Raw genomic sequence first — 16,464 nt, forward strand, 5'->3', positions numbered from 1 at the left:
GAGGAGTGTTGCTCATTGATTTCCTACATGATCGACGTACGGTTAACGCTGCCTACTACTGCCAGCTGTTGGAGGCAGCAAAAGCCGCTTATAGAAGCAAAAGACGCGGTAACCCCATCAGAAACGTCATCCTTTTCATGACAATGCCAGGCCACATACGGCGGATGAAACGAAACAAAAACTGGAGGATATGCATTGGGAAACCCTTGAGCATCCTCCATACAGCCCAGATTTGTCACCCTGTGACTATCATTTGTTTGCGCCCATGAAAGATGCACTTGGAGGATTGCGTGCGCAATTGGTTGATGACTCGACCTCAAAGTTTCTACGAGCAAGGAATTAACAAGCTTCCAAACCGCTGGAAAAATGTGTAGGGCGTGAAAGAGACTATGTAGAAAAATAATCAATAGTATTTTTGTATTGTTTTATAAATAAATAAATATTAAAAAAGAATTCCGGTTAATATTTGATTCACCCTCGTATAAATATTCTTCATATTTTAAATAATTATCCGTCTATCGCTTCATCCAAAGATAAAAGTGGGAAGGAAATCTACATATTTGAAATTCTAGTCTATCTTGGTGCTTTTTTATAGGTATGTGAAGTATGTACATATATAATTGCTGCAAAACTAGATAGAATTTACTTTTTTGTACTCACTAAATATCATTTAAATTATACTTGTTCAACTTCTCACAAGTGGAGCACAATAAATTGGCTTTGTTGAATCCTAGGAGTTTGCAATCCTCGGCAGAATATTCTGCAAAACCATTGGTCTGAAATAAATATATTTTATTCATAAAAAAAAAGAAGTATGGCTCGTACGCATAGAAAAATATTTCATTTACTATGCACCGACTTCCGTTGACCAAGCAAGAAAAACGGATTGATAGCCAAAATATCATATCAAGAAATAATGACGGGTTGAATCCAAAAAAATCAATATTATATAGATTAGTGTTTGAAACCCTCTTGCAGAACACGAGTTTGGATAAGTATTGCTGAAATACCATATTCGATTACTCGACTAGGTCCTTAGAGATTGTTCATAAACTACGTGACGCGTTTTTAATTGTTTAAAAAAAAAGTATATAAAAAGGAGTATATGCAAAAACCTTATAGGGCAGTAAACCCACTGGTCGGACACTTTTATTGGTTTCGTCTTTATAACGATATTGGCCAAAAATAAACAGTTGAATGTAGGGTAGACCGGGGCAGCGGCGTCATTACTAAATAAATCTATTTTATTGAAGAAATGGTGCTAGGTATGAGCACAAACCTTGAAAATTTACGTTGTAAAAGGAAAGTAATGTAGAAAACAGTTTTGACAACAAAATAATTAAATAGGAAATAAATTTAGAAAATAGTTTAGACTTCGCCACCGGTGTTACGGAGCCCAAGAAAATAGTTGACAAATGATTGGATGGTAATCGATAATACCGATAATTCAATCAAACTCTAACCACAAAACAAAACACGTGTGAAACACATAGAATCATTATTTTTTTAATTTTTGTATTTTTTAAAGAGAATCTAAATCGGAAAAAAATAGAGGTTCCCATTTAAAATTACTCCCCCTCCCGTTCCCACAGGATTGGAAACTGAAATTTTGTGCAAAAGAATTTTGTACGCTTTAATAACTCTGATCAAGAAAATTTTATATTGCACGGTCGTATACACTATACACAGGTCCGGGGGCTCTCGCGGTGAGGGATGTTCCCTTACGTAAGCCAAAAATTTTCGCTATCTTGCCACCACGCGACATGGCGCGTAAAAAATTTGAAAATGTAAACACGTTTTCTAGCCTCAAAGTCGAAGTAATACTGGAACAACAAGAATATTATTGCAGTCCACTGCAGATGTGCAATCTGTAGAAAAATGCCGTTTGCGTGTTCGGTGCCGAAGTAGGAAGGAAAAAGGAGCAAATGTAAAGGAAAAAGTTATACGTTCAAAGTGCCTAGTGCTTCTAGACTCCGAAGAGAATGGGAATCGTGTGTTCCCGGTGTTATTGTTTTCCGATCTACAGCACGTGTATGTGAAATGCATTTTTCCGATGAGAATATTATTAGAGAGTACGTCACAAATATGACAAAGAAGTGCGAATTATCTATCGTACTCCTTTGAAACATCCGCGTTTAAGAAATGGTGCCAAATCGACAATATTCAATAATAAGAATACTTGCGGGAAATTAAGGGAATGTTTGCGGCAACCGCCCTTATCTATGTAAAATAGAATTGTTACTTTGCTTATCAGTAAGTTTTTGTTACTAACGAGATTTTTTACTTTCTTCGAATTTCTGGCATTTCAATTCAAACATAATTATATATATTAACATATCTCGTATTATTTTGATTATTAAAAATTTTTTAAGTCAACTTAATTAAATTTATTTTTAATTTCATCATGTTTAAGCTTTACTAAGCGTTTATTATTTTGACTATATTTACAAACGCATCCATATTATTTAAATTAATAAATGCATGTTGAAAAAATTGATTTTATCACATTCAAATTTCAAATGAAACCGCCACTACTCTACTATTACACACCCTAGTGGCAATTTTTCTAATTACCCGGAAGATTCAATAAGGGAACATCCCCCTCCACGAGTCTCCTGACCAGTGTATACGACCGTGTTATATGGTTTTAAATTAATGTTTAGAGACTCATAGAAAACATATAATTTGCTCATTATTCCATTTATTTGTTATAAACCAATTTTATGAACATATTAGCAAATAGTCTTATTATCGATAAAAAAATGGTTCTTTTTTGTTGTTAAAAGTGCTTCATATTAATGTAGGAATGACATTTAATTACAAACCTAATTTGAAAGTTTATAATAGCCATTTTTATAAACAATTCTTATAAACAATTCTTTTGGCAAAATATTAAAATTTGAGAATGTTTAAATTATAATTTCCTTTAATCGCCAGAACGACTTCAGGTATTCATTAAAATAATAAATATTTAATAATATTTTATCAAATATAAAAATTTAAATTTTTATAAACAAATTCAAAATTTTGGCCCTTTCGTTAAGAAAAATTTTTTTACTGAAAATGTTTTAAGCTATTGGACGAATGATTGCTTGGCACAAAAAATATTAGAAATGTTAACAATAACCACTGTTATTAACCATTCTTTTGACAAAATATTTATAATTAAGGTTTTATCAAATTTAAATTTTCTTTGATGATCAGAATGGGTACATATATTTCTGAAAATAATATACCTTCGATAATATCTGGTAAAATGTAACAATCTAAATATTTATAAACAAATAAGATAGACAATTTTAAATTTGCATGCAGTGTTCTAATTCATTCTCAATATATTGTGATTGAAAACGCGTCTTTTTCCGAGTGAAACTGCCAACATTTGGAATTTGTTTATATAAATTGTTTATAATCATTTAAGTTGTTATATTTGACTAAATATTATTAAAGAAACATTTTTTAGGAATATCTGTATCCATTCTAGCGATTAAAGAAATTAAAATTTGATAAAAGCTTAAATTTGAATATTTTGTCAAGAGAATTATTTATTACAATGAGAATGAGAAATGAGATTTTCTCCCACAGTGCGGTGCCGAAGTCGACTCAGGACAGTGATGAACTAGCTGTGAATTCGATGAAATGCCTAAGAATTCAAGGTGAGGTTAATAAGACTTCAGAATTAATTAAGTAAAAACTTTTAAAAATTCAAAAAAAAATAGCTGAATTAAGTAGAATTGAGTGAATTAAAAAAATTCAAGAGAATTCCAAAGATTTGAAAATAATTCAGGGTGAATTCCAAGACGAAATACAAATCTGCAAATCATTCAAATAAATTGGAATAATTTTGAAAATCGAAAAAAAATTGATTGGTTACAATAAATTTTTAGCGGATTTAGAGAGATTTTAAAAAAATGAGATGAATTAGATGAAATCCAAAAAAATCAACCTGAATTTAAAAATCACTCAAGTAGATTGAAAACAATTAAAAACATGGAACAATTAATTGAATTGGGTAGCATTGAGTGGAAATTTAGAAGAATTGAAAAGGATTTAGAAAAATTAATAAGAATTCAGGGCCAATTACAAATGAATTTTGAAAAATATTTGGAAATATCTTCAAATTTTAGAAATCCTACGAAATCACTCATGTCTGGAGAAAAATTCTTTGAAATCCATTAAAATATTAAAATCCCTTAAAACTATTCAAACTCTTGGAAATCCCTTTAAATTGTTCAAATCTCTTGAAAATGTCTTGGAATATTTTAAAATACCCTAAAATACTTCAGTCTTTGAAAGTCTTCGAACTACTGAAATAAATAAAAAAAGGTTGGGAATCTTTTAAAATTTCCTCAAATATTTCGAATCCTTTCATATCTTTTGAATAGAAAAGAGTAAATTTATATAAATTCAAGTGAATTAAAAAACTTCCAGTGAATTCCTAAAATTGAAGAGAATTAAAAATCTTTTCAAATCTTTAAAACCCTACAAAATATCTCCCTTCTCACGAATACATTTTTTAAATTCACTAAAATATTATAAAATTCCGTGATATTCTATGATGATATTTTCTGAAATATGCAAGATAAGTCAAAAATAGGTATAGAACTGAAATGAATAGTGATTAACCCACGAATTTATTTAATGAATGAAAATTATGATTTTTGTTATTTTTGACAAAGTACCTCAATGAAATAGGGTACCCATAGGGACCAAATCTTAAAAATAGGGTATTTTAGGGACCTTAACTAAATATACTGTACAAAAAGGAATATAGGGACCGGTCTGTGAGGCCTGAAAAATATTACAAACAATTTTTTAAATACAAAGACAAATCAAATTATATATTTGAAATGATAATTTTTTGAGCTGGAAAAGGGAATGGTGAAGTTCCGTTGCATCCCATCCCTTTCCCAACCTTATGATTTTTTTTTTACAAAAATGGTCAGAATTATTTTATTTCAAAATTTATGATCAAAAACCTGCCGCAGGCAGGTGTATAGGAGCACTATAGTAGTTTCACTGTATTATAAATAAGAATAACTTCCTGAATCCTCAATAAAATGTATTGATATTATAGGTCAATCGATTTTCCTTGAATCAAGGAGTCTTGTCCGCTCTGGTTTCAATTTTAAATTAGGTTAGTGAAAAATGTTTCACTATGAAAAACGGTTTTTTTCAAATAATATGTATTACCATAGCTTCCTTACGCTTAATTAAAATGCATCAATATTATAGTTCAATCGATTTGCCTCCAAACTTTACCCCCCCCCCCCACACACACACAGAAATATTGGAAAGGAATCGGGGGTGAGTACGAGTTATAGCCCCCTAGTCGTTATCGTTTCGAATTTAAAGTCAACCATAACCTTTTACATCTTTTTCACAAGCCTGCGATTTTTAAATACCCGAAATCGGACATGAACTTAAATAAAATGGGGTCAGGATGCCTTCGAATTGGGACGAATATCGATTTAAAGAAGTTTCTGGGTCGAGAACGCAACGACTCATTTCCAATTATTGTTTGTGGTGGGGGGGGGGGGGTAAATACGCGTGGTGTCAAATATGAGTTTTACTAAAATTGAAGGCGATCGACCTGTTTTTTCTTTAGGAATAGATAAAGAACTGATTCGCCAGTTCTCAAAATAGACAAAAATATGAAATAGTAGAAGAAAACAGTAATGTCAACATTTTAGGAGATAGATTATGTTATTTTAAGGTAATTTTAAATAGAAATTAATTATTTGCAATTTAAGAATATGTTTTTTATAACGCTGACTATAAAGATTAATCATTGAATTTTATTATAATAAGTGAATTTTATGCATTTTTAAAGGAAAATGTTTATTATTTAGATATAAATGAAAAGTAAAGGTTGAGTCGAGACGGGACACGTACTGGGACGAGACAGGATACTGTATCTCTGACAGTTTCAACCCTTTTTCATTGCTAGCAGATGTAAACATCATGGCCGCACAAACCATGAATGAAAATTAGCGGTCGATACCCTAACGGGTGGGGGGGGGGCAAGAGGTTGGGTGGGTGGGGTGTAGATTTGAGTGAGATGGACTGGGAAATGTAAATTTTACTGAAAATAATACTAAACAATTCATAATTTTAAGTAAAAATGAAGTATAAGCGTTTTTTTTAAAAAGAAAATAGCCCGTCGCTACCCCGGTGGCGGAGGTAGTGTGCGCGCCTGGTAAACAAATGTACCTTATTTAAATTTATAAATAATATCTTAACAGATTGGAAAGAAACCCAACAAATACATAATGATTGGATGTTCAAAGATCCAGTCCTATACATTATAAAATTTTAGTGTATCATTGTGCGATTGTACGTATTTTATACCTATCAGGCTATTTTGTGAAGAGTTGAAGATGTTATTTTTTAAATTTTGTTTTTAGTATACATATTTACGAAGCTTTTATTTTCTTGACATACAGAGATTAGAAAAGTTGTTAAATTTGTACGAATCTCAGTCACTTATTTTTCCGCTACGAATGTTTTTATCTTTCGAAATAGTGATTTTGAACGTGTTAGCAAAATAATTTTGAAAATATCAATATTTTCAGCATTTTAAGATCTTTGTGTATGAAAAGGTAGTTCATAAAACTCTTTTAAACATAAATGATCTTTAATACAACTAGTATATAACGAAATATGTTAAAATTCGAGAAATTTATAATAAAAATAAATTATAGACAATGTCTATGGTTACGGAATTTTCTGTAACGTTTGCCCTGAAGAAACTGGAAATGGGGTTACGATTATGGAAAATTCCGTAACGTTAGCCCTGACCGAGCTGGAAAAGAGATAAAAGTTACGAGAAATTCCGCAACCATAGACAGTGCGTGAATTACATGCTAAATAAATACCAAACATAGTTAAGTATACATTTAAGGCGTGTGAAATATATTTTATAAATATTTTTACTATCATATTTCATATTTATTTCTAATGGAAATAAATATTTATATTAAATTCTTGTTACAAAATGAATGGGTATTGTTTTATCGTGAAGTAAAGTAAATCTTATGCCATTTTCAAAAGATGTTAGTGTTCATTACGATTTATATGTAAACAAATGATAAATAATATTACTCCACACAAAATAACATAAAAAATACTTTTTTTATTTAAAAATAATTACATTATAATTAAAGTGCCTTGTTCACTCCTTAGCGTAACCGTTCCGTCCCAGGATGGGGACATGGCGGGATAAAGGCACTACTTTCGTAACTAAATTGTTTTACCACCTTTAGTGATTTGCGGAATAGACACACATAGGCGTTTAAAATATTTATAAATAATACTTCATATGCGTTATTATATTACATTGTATATTATATTATATTTTCCTCTTATCGCGTTATAATTTACTAATCTATTCAATTATTTTGTAAAATAATTAACTCCTATGAATAAAATTTTCCTATATGGAAGGTTTTATCAGTTTTATAGTTTAATAGTGTAAACAGAGAAAACATAAGTTTCACGTGGATAATTATGAGTCTTGTATTATGACTTTTGAATAGTTCAGATAGGTTGGGTTGCAGAATAGGAGCGTCACCTGTCACCTCTGCCTTGGCTGGGAAACATTTTTTGTTTGGCAAAGAACTATTAGAATCTTTAATTGAATGATAAATGAATCGATTTGATGATGCAAAAATTTAAAACTACTTTTACTTTTGTTACTATGATGTCTCAAATATGGTTCTGTCGCGATATATCGTACTGATCATATATAACGAGAAATTGGAAATGGCTAGGGGGATTCAACCAATATTAATGTTATGACTAGCCACTGAGGTGCTTTCTCGCCCTCACGAAACGTTCGAAAAGGGTAGGGTTTTGAAAAATTGTTCTTGTGACCTATCAAAGGGGTGTTTCTCGCCGTTTGAATTCTTAAAAGCACCTAAACGGTGAATTAAATATGATCATTCCGATATCGTGACATACCCATATTTTATCTTTCACTGAAGATTCTAATAGTTTGTTGCCAAAAAACAGGCGATGCCCCTAAACTGCAATTGCACAAAAGAACATATATAGCAAATAATATAATTTCATTTTGAATTAGTACGTGAATATTAGACTTACAATTATCGTAACGAAAACAATCGAAAATACTGTCACTAACTTCGCCATACCTGCATATGTGGCTATGCGACCGGTGACCAGTGATACCAATGTTGACACCCTGTGCTACTGCGCTTGCGCTAGGGCCGCGCGCTGGTAGGCCGCACTTGGCGCGCAATTCATAATTACTTTAAGGGCATGTGATACTTAGAAAATTGTCGATTTTACCAGTTTTAGGTTCCGACGACTTTTTTTCTTTAATAATCAATATTTTGTCTTAAAAATTTGGGGCATGATAGCGACCATTCTAACGGACGTCCTTACACACTTTTTTTTTGGTTTAATTCAAAAAAGTTTTAATTTAGCAAAATCCGATTAATTTGCATAGCGTTTAGGAATTAGTATCGATTTTACCAGTTTTAGGTTCCGACGGCTTTTTTTTCTAGAATAATCAATATTTTGTCTTAAAAATTTGGGAAATGATAGCGAACATGCTAACGGACGTCCCCACACACTTTATTTGTGTTTTTTTTTCAAAATTTTTTTTGATATTGCTAACAACGTATGTACATTTGGAGGTTATGTATGTTACAATTCTCCTGTGCGTTACTTCCAAACTACACAATATTTTTGGCCGAAAAGTTTAGACTTGCAAATTAACATAGTAACTAATCTCCCGGAACTAACCCTTTTTGCAGGCAATCAAAAAAGTTTATTTCATAAATAATTTCCAGATTATCGGAAAGGCAGAGATGAAAAACGACGTAACCTCAAAATAATACATATGCATAAAATTTTTATTTAGCACAGTAAAATTTTTTGTTATTATCCCCCAAAAAAGAGGCCGGGGACGTCCGTTATGATATTTTATAGCATCTCTGAATTCAGTTTTTAAAAATTTTCATTTTTGTGGAAAAAAAGCCGGGGAAACTGTGAGTATCACATGCCCTTAAAAACAATTCTTGTAATTTCAATAAATAATTATTAAAAAATGCACAAGACTGCATATAAATTGTGTAACTTATTATTTCAGGCAAAAAATTATAACAGATTTATTCTATAAATAACAGTTTAATTTAAGGGCATGTGATACTTACTGTTTCCCCAGCTTTTTTTCCACGAAAATGAAAATTTTTAAAAACTGAATTCGGAGATGCTATAAAATATCATAACGGACGTCCCCGGACTCTTTTTTGAGGGATAATAACAAAACAAATTATTGTGCTAAATAGAAATTTTATGCATATGCATTATTTTGAGGTTACGTCGTTTTTTATCTCTGCCTTTCCGATAATCTGAAAATTATTTATGAAATAAACTTTTTGTATTGCCTGCAAACAAAGTTAGTTCCGGGAGATTAGTTACTATGTTTATTTGTAAATGCAAAGTTTCCGACCAAAAATATTGTGTAGTTTGAAAGTGACGCTCGGGGGGACGTGTGTGTGGGGACGTCCGTTAGCATGTTCACTATAATTTCCCAGATTTTGAAGGGAAAATATTTCTTATCCTAGGAAAAAAGCCGGGGGAATCTAACACCGAAAAAATCGATACTATTTCCTAAGCGCTATGCAAATCAATCACATTTTGCTAAATTAAAACTTTTTTGAATTAACCTAAAAAAAAGTATGTGGGGACGTCCGTTAGCATATTCGCTATCATTTCCCAAATTTTTAAGACAAAATATTTATTTTTCTAGAAAAAAGCCGGGGGAACCTAAAACTGGTAAAATCGACAATTTTCTAAATATCACATGCTCTTTATTGAATTCCAAAGACCAACTGATATTTTACAAAAAATTTATTTCAAAACATCCGATTCCACTTTTGCGGCACCAATCAGAAGCGGAGTGAGTGGTGATACAACTCTCCCTTGAGGAACTCGAGATCCAACAACAAAGCATGGTCCCGCCAATTTGATGCTCAAATACGTTCGACTTGGAGTGAACCGACGGATCCGACGCAGGTACGTTTTTAGAAGCGGGGCGGAGGGGTTGCCTGAATAGAGCTGTAGTTTTTTCTATCTCCACTAGATGGCGTTACTTCGTTACTGTACGCGGTGTGCATACTTGCCTCAACAGCCTTGTATATACGGTCACGAACTAGTGTTGGGATTTTGTATTGCCCATGGGATGGTCTGAAACGAAACGAACAGTCATGGAGAATAGACATAAGGAGACCAAACTAGTGGAACTAAAAATGAACACTTTTCTGTTGCTAGAAGTACGCACACACACATGTGCAAAATTACACTTACGTATAGTTCAAAACTTCCCGAACGTGTCGTGCCAACCGAACTGTAAAAAAATATGGCTGCCGATGTGAATGCGAGTCAAATGTAAATAAATAATGATTGAACAATTAATAGTTTGTGAATAAAGGAAAGAATGTTATATTTAAAAATCGATGTATAAAAGCGAAAGTTTCCAACAAGTGTGGTTTCAAGTGTAGTGTACAAGGCTTTCAGAGTGGTATAAGTTGTATGTTTATTGTTTTTGTTACGAACGCGTCGAATACCTGTCGCACGCATAGTGTTGGTAAAAGTAATTTGATATATTAATAAACATACTACATACCTCTTTCATGGCTAATAATTTTTTATTCCACAAACATTTCAAAAAATCCTGTCTGATTATCAATTATTTATTTGTTCAAGCGACCTGTCAAAACAAAATAATGGAGGCGGCCATATTTTTTTTAAAGTGCGGTTGGTATGCCACGTTCGGAAAGTTTTTAACTATAGTAAGTGTGATTTTACACATATGCATGTGCGTACTTCTGGCAACAGAAAGTGACCGCTTTTGGTGAAGTCCATGCATTACAGATTGGTCTCCTTATATCTATTCTCCATGCGAACAGTAATGTTCTCCCCCACCGGGGAGAGAAAAGCAGATGTGGCTCCAAGCCATGATCCAACAAACCATGGTCCCGCCAATTCGATGCTCAAATACGTTCGACTTGGAGTGAACCGACGCCCCCCACCATACTCACTGCATTGGCTGGATCCAACTGGATCCAAGATGTCTGAAAGTTCGGATACCGCCTCTGATTGGTTTACTTTTTTTTACTTGCTCCTAGCGGGACCTAGGGACCCTGTAGTAAGGGACGCGCCATGTAGCAACTGACTGCGGATTAGTCGAGTGAGAAGAGAGAGACAATTCCGTTCCATATCAGAATAGTATACCAAAATTTACTACAGCTTTGCGCTTCGGTATGTAAATAGTGTTCGTTGACATGTGAAGTGGTTAGGCAGTGCATTCTAACTATAAAATTTTCTGTTATGTGAAGATAAATTGGGTATTTGTAATGCGTGTTTGTGCAGTAGAAAGTTGCAAACATTCTACAAAAAGAGGCAAGCAATGTTTTGCTTTTCCTATCTTCCTTTTCTGATTGTCCAAAACCAATTTCTTTAAAAGAAATTTCGATTCTACTATTTTTGTTGAAAATTGATACTTTAAATTAAAAATTGAACTTTTTTACTTAATAAATCAATTTTATAATTTTTCTGGTTTGGTAAAAAATCAATCCTTTTGTTTTAAAATCGATCTCTTTTCGTTAAAAATGGAAAAAATTTGGAAACAAATTAATCTGTTTTCATATAGTATTTGGAAGTCAGTAATTTTGCTGAAAATTCGTCATTCTTGGTAGAAAAATAAACTTCCTAATTGAAATTTCATCTTTTTTCGAGGATTCTCTTATTTTGTTAAAAACTCCTTTTTTTGTGAAAAATTAATTTATTTAAAAGAAAATTCGATTATACCATTTTTTAAAGTATTCATTCTAAGTGAATTCTTGTTATAAAATTTCTAAACTTAAAATGTTTCTGTTACTATATTAACACTGTAAAATTCGTAAATTGAAAGATAACCAAAGAATAAAATTCCCGAAATTATACAAGTCGAATTGGAGAATTCACGAAAAATAAAATAAATAAAATTCCGGACAATAAGATATTACCGAATATGAAAAATCCCTAAAGAAAATGGCTGAATTATAAAATATCCGAACTAGAAAATTCATGAATTTAAACAATTCAAAAACTTGTTTATTAAATATTATTTATTTATTGAAAATACAATAATCGAATATATATTTCTGTATGAAAATTTTTGTTTGAAAATGTGCATAGTATTAGAAAAAAATATTTAAAAGTTCTGAAAAATCGAATTTTTTTTTTAATAGAAAAATAATAAAAATAAATTTTGATATAAATCGTTGTTGAATTGAATCCTGCAAAGTTTGTTTCAAAAATGTTCCTATGTAGGTACGAAGAAAATTTAGACAGAAAATTTTTTTCTTTCAAAGCGTACGTGATTTTTAATGTATTTTTTAATACAATTTTTTTAAAATTGTTATTCAGGTGCCGGAGATTTCATTTTTTGAGATGTTTTGTTCATCCCTTTCAGGATTTTTTCAGCGATGCCATATTTTTATACCTCCTCTTAAAATTATGTAATTTTTAAAAATAAAATTCAACATTTCAAAACATTTTAAAATCATCAAAAGTATCAATTCTCTTTTAAATTATTTCAAATATTTTAAAATTATTTTTAATTTTTTTCGGAACTTTTAAATGTCTTTTAGACTGATTACCAATTTTCCTAACATTTTTGTAGAATCCTGTTCTTTAAGAATTAAAATGAAATACTTTTACCTTGGAAATACAGATAAAAAAATAAAACAATTATAATTGTAACGTTCAAAGAAATGATTCAAAAAAATGTAACATTCAAAGTTTAAATTTGTCACTCGGAAATTGTGACAATTCTTTTTCAAATTGTTTACTATTGAAAATTGTTTTTTTTTAAATTTCCAAACTAAAGAGATTAAAAATGGAATATTTTATACTGAAATAATACTTCAAAATGATTTTGAAATTGAATAAATGCGTTCATTTAAGAAGCCATTAATTCGAACGTTTACACTTGTGTCACTACTAAGGCTTTCGAATTAAATTAGTTCAAATTTTAACGTTAAAATATGTAAATGATATAATTTTTAACAGATCTAGAATCATCTTGTAAAATCAATCATTGTTAAATTTCTAATACTCGAACTGCAGTTCAATTTTCAAATTTACTTTCTTTTCCCGATTTGTCTCGGTCGCGAGTATAGCTCAATATTTAGAACAACTTTCATTTTTTTGAAATAGTAATTTTTCGGTTCTAACTTACGAGACAATCATTTTATTCTTTGAAAGATTTTTTACAAATCTTGTTGATAATTTTTACATTCTCATCCAAAATGAGAAGGTATTATTATTTTTTTTATGAAAAATAACTTTTTCGGATTTTATCAAATGTCGACGTTTTGAGGCCTCTTGAGTCAGAAAAACAAGATTTTACGTCGGGGTCTGTTTGTCTGTCCGGCGTCGTCATTGTTGTCTGTATACCGGATAACTTTCAAAAGACAGGTCGGATTGAATTAGACTTTGACTTTGATAATTTTTTTTGATAAAATCAAACTTACCAAAGTTAAAGGATTTTCAAAATCCAAAAAACGAAACGAAAATGGACATTTCAAGCAAAAAAAGCTTGATATGGGAAAAAGTCAAGAGGCGAAAAACGCTACTTTTACAAGGCCCTATGATTATTTTTTCACATTCTCATCCATAATGAGAAGAGTTTTATGCGAAAAAAGACTTCCGCGAATTTCATGAAATTTCGACGTTTTGAGGCTCCTTGAGTCAGAAAAACAAGTTTTTACGTCGGCATCTGTGTTTCTCTCTGGCGTCTAAGTCGTCGTTGTTATTGATGTTGTGGTTGTGTGTATATCGGATAACTTTCGAAAAAATAGTCGGATTGGATTGTGCTTTGACACACAGTTTTTTCATTTTAAGAATTGTATGTAAAAATTGTACTATTTTTATTTTTATAAAAAATATTTTTCTTCAATTAAATTGTTACAATAAAAGTGTTTCGAAGAGAATTTTGAAAAATCTTTTGGGGAATAAAATTAGTATTTAAAGGTCGACAAAGGCTTGTTTTCTTTACCAAATTTGGATTTCGTCTAAATTTTTCCAGTTGTTTTTACAATAGTACAATTTACGTTTGTATCTCGGGCGAAGAAATCCATTCTATTGTTTGACCAATATTCTTTGTAAGTCAAAATTTTTCATAGAAAATTACCCCGAGTGACCTTCAATTATAATTTTATAAACGTGAAAAAACCACATTTCAATGTTTTCTATGAAAAACACAATCCCTGAGTGACAGAATAAAATTGGAAACAATAAGAGTCAATTTATTCAGGAACAAGATTTTTTAACAAAAATGACCTTGAGTGAACCTTTAATATATATTTGTTAATTTTTACAAAAATCAAGCGTTATTTTCTTGACACAAAAAAATAATAATAATTTCTGGGGGTGACAAATGATAAAAAAATTAATAAAACTTGAAGTTGTACGATTTTAATTTGTAACTAAATAATTTGAAATGTTTCAATCTAAAATTATCGAACACTTTTCATTCAAAAATTCTGATGACATATTTTAATAGTTTTAAATTTGAAATTATTCAATATACTGAATACTACAAATTTAAAATGTCTCAACTATTAAAGCTTTAAATATTAAAAAAATTGCTGTTCTGGAGACTCAAACACTTATTCTTTTATTAAGAAATCACAATCAAAATAGTTAAAAAAAGTTTTTAAAAGAGTTTTAAAATCCTTAAAAAAGGTCAGAGGTTTTAATAGTTCAATATATATGATAGAACCTCTATAAATTTGAAATTAGTCTATACTTTTTCATGTTTGAGCTACAATTATTCAATTTTAGAAGTTATAAATTACAATCGTGAAAAATAAATAAAATGTTTTAATTAATTGATATTTAAAAGAAAAAACATCTAAATGCAGCTGCAAACATTGAATTTAAAATGCGTTGAATTCAAGGTATATTTTAAAAAGAAAAGTGAAAGCAGAGCATCGACTTTCAAAAGAAGCGGAAGAAAGTGACTCGCTGGATTGCAAATGAACATGGAAAATGGTGTATTTTCGCATTTTTAAATGTTAAATTAAAAATTTTTCGCGTTGTAAAAATTTCGAATCCTATAATGTTATTTTTTCCCTAACCTATAACTAATAACGAAAATTCTGAAAATTCAAGCAATAAGGCTGCATTCTGAAAATGAAGCATATTTAACGTTAAAATTCAAGTTCTTAAACTGAAGGCGTCAAAATTTGCAAATTTTACAATTAGCGTTGTGTAAATTGTATTAGCATCTTAAAAGAGTATAAATAGTTTTTAAATTTTCGGAAGTTTACCCTTTTTACATAACTAGATGTCAAAAAAGCCTACCACATTTTTAAAAATTTTAATCTCTTAGTTTCTAAGAGAAAATCACCCCCGTTTACCAGTCATTGAAATGGATTAGAAAAAAATCGCCAAGACCCAAGAATAAAAATTGGATGTACATGTGAATTTTTAAATTTTTAATTGAGATTATCTTTAACTTTGTGATATCAAAAATTTCCATACACATTTCTTTTTATTAATACTGTAGGAAAAAATCAACAAGATCGAGCGCCGAAATTATAATTAGAGCAAATTTTCTGTAATTCTATGGGGACGGCTGAAATATCCCGAAAAATAAAATTCCCGACTCGGTGAACCTCTCTGTCCCGAATAATAAAATTACAAAACTAATAAAATTCTTGGACAGTTTATACGATTAACGAATTTAAAAATTCCCAAATAATAAAACTCAAAATAAAATTGTTTCTTGATCAATATTAATTATTTATTAAAAATACGAGAATAAAACATTTTTATCAAATATTTTTTTGTTTAATATTTAAAGTGTTAAAAATTATTGTTTGAATTTAAAATTAAAATTATACGAAAATTTTACCGACAAATTAATTTTAAAAAACACGTGGTTTTTAATCAACATTTCGATTTTTCGGAAGAACTTTTATAATTTAAAAAATACTATATACATTTTCAACCAAAATATCTTATCCAGAAATATATTTTGTTTTAATTATTTTAATTTTAAATTTAAACAATAATGTTCAAACACTTCAAACATTTAAAAAGTTGTTTCTGTGGTATAAATATTTGATTATTTCAATTAAAAAATATATTTGTCAAAGAAAAATGTTTTCAGCACTTGTTTATCTCGAAATTTCTTTCTATAATAGTTTTTTTTTTATTAAAAATATGATTTTTCAATACATTTTTGTTTCATAATTAAAAAAAAAGACTGTACCGAAAACCTGGATCAGGCTTCAGATCTGAGAAAAATCGGTGACATCCATACATATGAAACTTTTCTAACCTCAAAAAATCTTTCTACTGCTTTACCGTCATATTTTACGAAGAATGAGAAAACAAGAATTCGACTTCGTAGTACGGTGAGGGCAGCCCCTAAATAGGGCA

General features: G+C 30.3%; 2 protein-coding genes across 3 annotated transcripts in view; one reads left to right on the forward strand and one right to left on the reverse strand.

Annotated features, from left to right (window-relative positions):
- LOC117177566 (selenoprotein F) overlaps positions 1 to 8,184 on the reverse strand; it is a 27,813-nt gene extending 19,629 nt beyond the window's left edge. The window contains exons 1-2 of the mRNA XM_033368383.1: positions 8,104 to 8,184; positions 661 to 776 (exon numbers count right to left, since the gene is read on the reverse strand). Of these exons, the coding sequence (XP_033224274.1) occupies positions 661 to 776; positions 8,104 to 8,151 (164 nt within the window). The 5' untranslated portion in view covers positions 8,152 to 8,184. The remainder of the gene's footprint in view (positions 1 to 660; positions 777 to 8,103) is intronic.
- Positions 8,185 to 11,217: 3,033 nt separating this feature from the next.
- Positions 11,218 to 16,464, forward strand: part of LOC117176278 (probable oligoribonuclease) — a 13,250-nt gene continuing 8,003 nt past the window's right edge. The window contains exon 1 of one of the 2 annotated variants that reach the window (XM_033366458.1): positions 11,218 to 11,289. Coding sequence is in view for 1 of the 2 variants with exons in the window: in XM_033366456.1 (XP_033222347.1) it covers positions 11,385 to 11,430 (46 nt within the window). In the remaining variant the exon portion in view is untranslated. The other variant, XM_033366456.1, reaches the window with a different exon arrangement.

Source organism: Belonocnema kinseyi, chromosome 7 (assembly GCF_010883055.1).
Source record: "Belonocnema kinseyi isolate 2016_QV_RU_SX_M_011 chromosome 7, B_treatae_v1, whole genome shotgun sequence".
NCBI lineage: Eukaryota > Metazoa > Arthropoda > Insecta > Hymenoptera > Cynipidae > Belonocnema > Belonocnema kinseyi.